This window comes from Enoplosus armatus, chromosome 14 (genome assembly GCF_043641665.1).
Source record: "Enoplosus armatus isolate fEnoArm2 chromosome 14, fEnoArm2.hap1, whole genome shotgun sequence".
Lineage (NCBI taxonomy): Eukaryota > Metazoa > Chordata > Actinopteri > Centrarchiformes > Enoplosidae > Enoplosus > Enoplosus armatus.
In genome coordinates this window covers 11,311,386-11,319,772 of record NC_092193.1, presented here as the reverse complement: position 1 = coordinate 11,319,772, position 8,387 = coordinate 11,311,386, and the positions used below count along the sequence as shown (strand labels likewise).

Genomic DNA, 8,387 nt, shown 5'->3' with positions numbered 1-8,387 from the left:
ACATTTACCTACAATATCACATTTACAAATAAAAGCATTTGCATACCATACATTTCATTGACTGAAACAATTGGAAAAATAAGTTTCTTCAGACCGACAAAATATGGGTCTTTCTTTTCACTAATGTCGCTGTTCTTACAGTGAACCACGTGTTTAGCAATCTCATCTCTCAATTCTAATTCATCAAATGGTGCTATAGCATTTCAGTCTTTTATTAAATTTTATAAATAATTTAATTCTTCTTTTGTATTTCTGAACTTTGGAATAGGGTTCATCTGATTCACTTTAATCCACATACAGTCTATGGCAGGGGACTGCACTAAACAGTATTTCCCCAAACAGGCAAATACTGTATTTATACTAATTTTTTGGCACTATGTCTACATTTAATTTTGGTCAGAGAAGTTTTTGGCGTTGTATTTAGAAAAACCACTCCAATTTGGATTGTTTACCTCTGTAACGGCAAAAAAATACTTGTAACATTCAGATTTTTTTTGTCCATACAGGTAAGGCGATATTTTTATACAAATATGTTAGACGGACATTTCATTTGAGCAAAAGTACCAGTGATTTTTTTTATTTTATTTTATTTATTTTTTTATGTTATGTTGTTTTTAGCATCATTGCATTTCTCACCAGTCCTCTCAGTGATTGTGGGTATAGTTGTAAGTCTCTTTAAAATGACAGACAGTGATTTCCCATTCATTAACATCAAAGTAGTTTATAGGCTGGTGATTTCCAGTGACATTCAAAAAAGAGCAGAAGATACTGTCACATTGTCACAAACCAGCCTCTGGCACTCTCTCACTTGCGTGGTCTCGTTTATTGGCTAATTGCAGGAAGGGGGGACATTGAGAAACGTACAGCAGCTCTGTAAGACATGTCTACTCGACTCCAGGTGGGGGACAGTCTTCATTGAGTACCTGAAGTCTGAGAAGGACAGTTCGTGCCCCCTTCTCGGTTATTCATGTGGCATGGGCTGCTTCCTCGGCAACCGTAAAAGCCTCTTTTCCTGGCTGCAACACTGGATCATGACGACGCCACGCCGTTGACAGTGTTGTTTTCTGTGCTGGCACTGTCCCTGATGGAAAGGACACCAGAGTCTATGGGGGAGGAGACGGTGCAGTCCATTAAAGAGGGGGGAGTTGCTTCTGTAGAGCCTGAATCTGTGATGGAGCTTGGTACTGAATCTATGGCAAGGGAAGCATTTGAATCCTGCGTGGGCTGAACAACATCTGTGACAGTCAGAGTCATTGATTCTGGAGTGGAGGTCTGCACAATGTCTGTGACTGGGAGGATGGTAGAAATCGGTGCAGTGGTGTTGACAGTATCTATGACAGGAAGAGTGGAAGAGTCCGCTGAAGGCATATGGCCTGAGTCAATGGGTGGAGGGGGAGTGGGTGAAGGTGAAACAGTGACTGGGCTGGGGGGAGTAGGGGAGTGAGGAGATATATCGTTAACACAGGGGGAGGTAGAGTCTGACTGTGGCGGTTGGGAGTCTATGACAGGAGGTATGGGGGAGTCTCTAGGGGAAGGAGTAGGTGTAGACTCGTCTACTATTTCTAACTGGATGGTGTGGTCAGAGAGTGCGCTAATGGAGGGTGGAGGGTCAGTGGAAATGTTGCAGCCTGTCATCGGAACAGGAGAGGGGGTAGGGGATGGAGGGGGACTGACATGCATAGATGGAGCGGGAGAGTCTCCTAAAGTGGCATGAGTGTCCTCTGGCAAAGGTGGGTCCAATTTCGGGGTGATACAGTCAATCTCATTACCAAGTGGGTTGGGGGATTCTAACGTGGAGCTAGGCGGGGGTTCGATGATGGGTGTGGTGCAGATCAATAAGGAGGCAGGCACAGTTTGAGGGGCAGGGGGAGTGGAAGTGTCCAATGAAGGGGCAAGGTTAGCGGCTGACTCTTTTGTTGGGGAAGGACCGATGTCATTCATTTCAGGAATGGCAGAATCCTTCAATGGCTCAACTGAATCCAGGACTATTGCTGGAGGTTCTTCGGCATCGGCTAAAAGTGGGTCTGTGACACATGGGGATTTATGTAAAGGAGTGGAAGACAGCAGGTGCTCTTTACTAGCATGTATGATGCCGTCTTTACCCAGGGCTGTAATGGGGGTTGTGGATAAAGATGAAATTGAGTGACCGTTGGGGTCTTTAGGATCACGCTTGCCAGGGTGCACCTCCATGAATGTGGGAGCGGACATATCTCCGACTGACGGAGCGGTCAAATCAACAGCCGAAGAGGCGGTGGAGTCCATGGTGGACACTACGGTGGTGGCTGCCTCGTGGAGTGGCGTGTCATGCACCCTGGTGTAGTCCCTGCTGCTCTCAGATTGGGCCAGCAAGAGGCGCTGTTCTCCAGGTTTCCTTGGTGGAAGGAGAGGTTGACGAGTGTAGCTCTCGCCGTCAGCCAGGGTCTCAGGGAGGGGCTGGTAGCGTGTTTCGGGCAGCAGGAGAATGCAGATGATGCAGATGAGGGTGCAGCAAGCAAAGATAATGTGGTGAAGGAAATAGCCCTTCTGATTGTGGAGTTCCATGATGGGTGCAGTCAGCATGCCGAAGCCAGCGCTGGCCAGTACCAGGCCCAGACCACCACCCCTACGATGAGATGGAAAATGTTATCACATGGTAGGATTAAGGATTTATGGTCACACATACCTAAAAACTTCTTAAACCTCCTGAAAACCACCCAAAGGAGAAGACAGTTCACTACAATTAAAGTAAATCATTTATAGGAAGGTAAGCTCTTATTTTTGCTGAATGCTTCTATTGACGTATTGTCGCCAGCAGCAGAGTGCTGCAGTCCCACCAAACGCCCTCCTCTACATGCAGTTCACCACCAGAGGCCGCCCTTCGTCCACTGTCAGCTTAACAACACCCCTTACATAACCCCGGATAATGAACATCCAGTGCTGTGTCATATATTCTCAGAGGAGATGGCTAATTTGTACAAGATCTGGATTACATTTGACACTGAACTGTGAGAGTCTGTTGTTTCCAGCAGTTCAATGATTTCGTACCCTCCCTTTAACAGGAGGTGGAGCAGCTAATCCATCTGCAGGAGCATGTGATGTGATGAAAACCAACCACTGTATTAACTGAATTATAAGCTAATCAGGACAATAAAACAGTTGAACAATTTTTCACACATTTTTCTCATTACTTGTAAATTGATGACACTTTTAATTTTAGTGCACAAACTAGAGCAAACAGTAACACTTATATGTCTAAAGACAAAGCATGTGTCCCAGTGTTTCACCAGGCTTACCTGATCACAGTGGGTGTGATCTCAGCACAGAAGAAGATGCTCAAGTTGCTGACTGCGTGGGAGGAGAACATGCCGATGATGGAGAAGGCGATGGAGAAGTTCTTATTCAGCGCACTCGAGTTATCTACAGACATTGCAGGAGACACACACGTATGGCAATTTGCATTCAGTACTCAGGACAACAGTGCTGCACATGTAAATAAGGGCTGGGAGGAAAAAAAATGTTATTGGGTTATAAAGATGATATTGCAGCATACAGAGACAATGGATTGCTGGGAATTCAAATGGTGAACATTTAAGGATATATGGCAGCAAAGACAGGCCATAATAACTTGAATTTTGATAAATAGTAATTAATTAATTGTGAAATTTAACCACTACTGAATACTTAAATTTACCTCATTCAAATATCTTAAACCATCTATCTAAATTTATGTGGTTTCTTTCAAGGTTTGTCAAGTGGTGTGATAAAAAAAAAAACCAACTAATTTTCGGTTACACAAATTCAGAAAATTCCAGTGTCCGAGGTTTTCAATCATTCATTTGAATGTCTTTCTTGGATCATGGGACTGACAGGACGTAACCTGATAGGAGAGAGGTCTGATTGATTCCTTCAGGTAGCACAGATGTTGAAGTTTAAATTTTCAATCTTGACTTCTGGTGTCTGAAACCGACCCTTTGAAAGTTTTTGAACTTGTACAACTTGAAAGAACCTGAAAGCCTTGAAAAATGTCCATTCAAACCACATAAAGATGGATTTCAAAGTACAATATTTCAATGCTACATTTAAATTTCAACATCAAGTATTCAGTGGTGGTTCAATTTCAAAATTAGGTATTCAGTTGCTTATTAACTTCAAATTATTGCATTTCTTTGCTTCCATAGGATACCACATACTTTATCACCACACCACAAAGAAAAGTCCAAAATATATACATAATCTGATCTTGCAAAAGAATGTAAAATGAATGTGTGTCTATTATTCCTCCAGCACAAGAGTTCCAGAAACTGGGTCTAATAAGGCAAATCTTTTATAGCATTTTATCATCTATCATCACAACTTATTTCAAACTGTGCATTTAGAAAACCTGAAAGTAAAGGGCCAATAAACTTTGGTCAAATTAAATGTTATGGTCTCCCAGCACGAATGTTTATTAAGATGAGTTATCGAGGAATTGCCTTGCATCAAATAGCCCATTAAGACCAAAGATAGTTTGAAAAAAGTGTTGATGAATATGAATCAGACATGTTAAAGATGGCATAAAGAGGATCATAGTAAACTGCTCTGTGATCAGCTCTTCTTTCCCACAGGGGGATCAGTGAGGAGAGAATAAAGAGATTGAGGGGAACAGTGGATGAAGGCTGGTTGTGAGATTCACAGCTCTATGACGAAGACAAACAAAACACCCTCGTCAACACAAAGGGGATAAATAAGTGAAAAGCTAGCCATAATTACATCTAGGACTTCATTATGTGTCTCTGCAGGGCTCGTATACGCCTAATGAAATACTGCAGGATGTCTGCATGCAGCACATTTTCTAAAACCTCATCAAGATAGTGCTGAAACCTAGACAATTCAGTTCACACTTGAAGAAGAAAGTGACGCTGATAAAATGATAACAAGAGTACTCAATTGCCGATCAGTTTATCTACCCAACTCGAATACAATGGAAATATGGAAATAAAGAGATGATCCTACCTATATTCAGATGACCACTGTACTTCCCCAGCACTAGAGGAGAATGAAAGAGATTGACAGATATACATCAGTGAGAAACACAAAGCAGTAAAATCAGATTAAATCTGGAGTCAAGCATAAGAAACAAAAACAAGACCACATGTGGAGCAAAGCTCGTCAACACACTGTTACATCATAAACAACTTCAAATGGGAACATGAAACATGAGCATAACCTTGATGTGTTGACTCAGGTTAAACATTAAGTGTCGTCCATTTGTAACTGAATAAACCAACTTGTGTACTGTTTTGATCGTCTGGGGCACTTTTTGGTACACATTGACTAAAACAGCAGTTTGTGATCATGTTCGACTACTCCATCAGAAACAGCTAAAAGTAAAGACAACAGAGCCCTTACATACACTCACCGCACTGAGTGCTTTACAGCATGTGTGTAGGAGACACAGGATTTGGACTAATGGTCAAGAGGTCTCAAATCTAGTCAGTTTGAAAGTATTCACGTGTGAAACAAAATTACAATGACTTCATTTGGTCAGACTTTTGTAAGAAGCTATGCAATATGATCACATCAATCGTGTCAACAAACTATACTGATTACATATTGTCCAGCCTTAATAGATCGTCTCAGCTATGGTTTCTTCAAAATTGAGATCTGCTACAGATATTCAAAGCCAATAAACATCATCCTTCAAGAAAATTTTATCATTTTAAGTGGATATGTGAGTCTTCATTAAGTACTCACAATTGAGCAGTCCCAGCTGCAGCAGTGATGCCAGGGCAGTGATGATCATAAACATGAGAAGGCCACCCCGCCGGCCCATCAGGCCCACCGCCGGGCATAGCGCCATGCAGGACGCCACTGCGATGCCCGCCATGGTGTAATAGTCTGCATAGAAGTTATGGAACATGGTCGTCTCCTGAGCTTCAGGGTCCATCATGCTGCGGGCAAAGCAGTGGTGGATCCCATAGCCTGTTAGCCTGGGTGAAGAACATACACAGGGCAAAATGGTGAGGGAGGATCAGAATACAGTGGCCAGGTTAGGGCGTACTAGTAGCAAAGTATGTACAGTAGGATAAAACATACGTGAATGGTGAAAAGAAAAAGAAAAAAAGAAGGAGGGGATAAAATGATAAACACAAAGGGAGAAGAAATTAGATGGGATGACAGAGAAAATAGATCCAAGCAAATCTAAAAGATGAAGAGGTTGGGAGGAGACGGAACAGGAAGAGGGAAGGTTCAATGTTTATCCCATTTTCTCTCATCTCAACTTTTCTTAAAAAAAAAAAAGAGAAAAAAAAAAAGAAAAACTGCACACATGTAAACACTGACACACAAGCACACACCCCTAAACATTAGCAAACACTCACACCCTCTCCCCTGGTTGTCTAATGTTTCATAAGGACACAGCTCATGTAATATTTATGCTGACTTAGGGAGTCAGGTACACTGTGCGCTGAAGTAGAGCTAAAGCTGGGTCTGCCAGAGCTGAGGTCTCAGATGGAGAGGAGAGGAGAGATCCCACTGGAGATGAAAAGAGAGAGCAGCACAGATATGGAAGGACAAAAGCATTGAGGGCTACTGATCAATGCTGTATCGAGCCCTTCAGGTTAATAGTGGCCTCTTGACTGCACAAAATGGCGCGTCAGACTGGCATTGCCTCGCCCTGCACAGACACACACACACACACGTTCCCTTTTTTTCTCTCTCTCGGTTGTCAGATCCTCCCACACACATAATCACCTTGACATGGAAATGACCAAACAGTACTTATGCGTAAGACAAACACTCACGAGTTGACGCAGAGCACAACAATGTTTTTCCACAGGTTCCTCGTCCCGACCATTTTCACAATGCATGTCTTTTTGGGTTTCTTTTGAAGAGCTCTCTGCAGTTCTGGAAACAAGCAAACACGTTCATATTAGAGCCTGGCCGATAATCAATTACTTTTGAAGTCGATATTAATATTTGAGCATAAAAGTTATTTGAAGTTATCACATAACTTTGAGTCTAGCAATGCACAGGGTGGATATTTTGAATAAAGTGCAACAGTTGGCCTAAGTTTCTACCTCAGTTTGTCTTGGACACTAAATCCACTAACTTCATTGTTATTGTTTTTTGATCTGTATTATTCCTACATTGTAGCACCACTACATATTTCTGTATGACTCTGTATATATATATTTTTCCCCCACAATATATGTTTTAGCTTTGTAATCTAAGTTGTGACTGCTATGTCAATTGGAAAAAATTGGCCGATATTCCCTTTATTTTACATGTACAAAAATCCCTAAAAATACAGCCTATAAAAATTTACGTAGTGAATTTTTGTAATCTGTCAACAACCTTATTACATGTACACTGTAATAAGGCGATAACAGCCTGGCTCTAGTTAATCTCATCATGTCAAATGGAGTTTTCAGGTCAAAGGAAAGTTCGACAGCAATCTGGCTTCTCTAAAGAGTCAAACAAGGACGCCCCTGATTTATTGCAACCACAGAAAATTCCACATGTATTTTTAATGAGCACGTTTCATCCCACATGACTAGCCTCCCGCTGCTTTGTGAGACAGGTACGACAATGCTCACAGAAGAACAGGAACAGTTCCTGAGAGGGCAACACCCCTGAGCCGCGAGTGATATGAGACATAGCACACGGTGGATGTTTTGGTTTCAGACTGCGGGTTGCCACAGAAACACACCTCTGCTTTGTGGTGCTGTATGTTCATGTTGACTCAGGCATGTGACAGCATTCCACACCACCGCCTCAAGGTTATCTCGGGCTGTATCACTCAGGCTTTCCAGTGATCCCCTGGCCACGCTACAAACCTCTGAGATCTACTGTATGTAAATCACTCGGCTCACTTTCCAAACATGACCCAATCAGCAGTTACGCATGCATCTGTCATGTCTCAGTGAAGGAAAACTGCTCTGCTAGAGCGGCAGTAAGTACATTCAATGCACAACATTGTATTTAGTGCTGAGCAGCTTAAAGTAGAAAATATTACTGTAAGGGCTAAGGGCTGGGGACAGCCAGCTACCATAAAAACAAGAGTGGATAAATTAATGTCTATGGCAATGTACTTTTCTCAATGCTGCGTCAGCACACAGTCTCTGAGTTCTAAAAAAGTGCAGTCAATTTCACACTGAGTGGTTCCTCTTTGAGCCCTTTCCCGGCAGTGCCACTGTTTTTCTAAACGTATTGATAACCACAGCAGGCAATGGCAGGACAGAAAGATAAAAAAAAGTATGCCACAGTAAACAGCACTGTTAAAGCTTAACACAAATGCAGTCTGCTATGATATTTAACAACAACACAGTTCACTGGGCTCTTTGCCTCTGGCAGGTTTTCTGAGTGCAGACACTCACATTTAACCCTGCGGGGGTCACAGGGCCTGACCTGCGTCCATCTGCCATCTG

The 8,387-nt window shown here is 42.4% G+C and overlaps 1 protein-coding gene across 1 annotated transcript in view; it reads right to left on the bottom strand.

Moving 5' to 3' along the window:
• Positions 1 to 559: 559 nt before the first annotated feature.
• Positions 560 to 8,387, bottom strand: part of LOC139296376 (solute carrier family 22 member 23-like) — a 30,424-nt gene continuing 22,596 nt past the window's right edge. The window contains exons 6-10 of the mRNA XM_070918763.1: positions 6,762 to 6,864; positions 5,713 to 5,948; positions 4,972 to 5,004; positions 3,273 to 3,396; positions 560 to 2,602 (exon numbers count right to left, since the gene is read on the bottom strand). Coding sequence (XP_070774864.1) covers positions 1,030 to 2,602; positions 3,273 to 3,396; positions 4,972 to 5,004; positions 5,713 to 5,948; positions 6,762 to 6,864 — 2,069 coding nt within the window. The 3' untranslated portion in view covers positions 560 to 1,029. The remainder of the gene's footprint in view (positions 2,603 to 3,272; positions 3,397 to 4,971; positions 5,005 to 5,712; positions 5,949 to 6,761; positions 6,865 to 8,387) is intronic.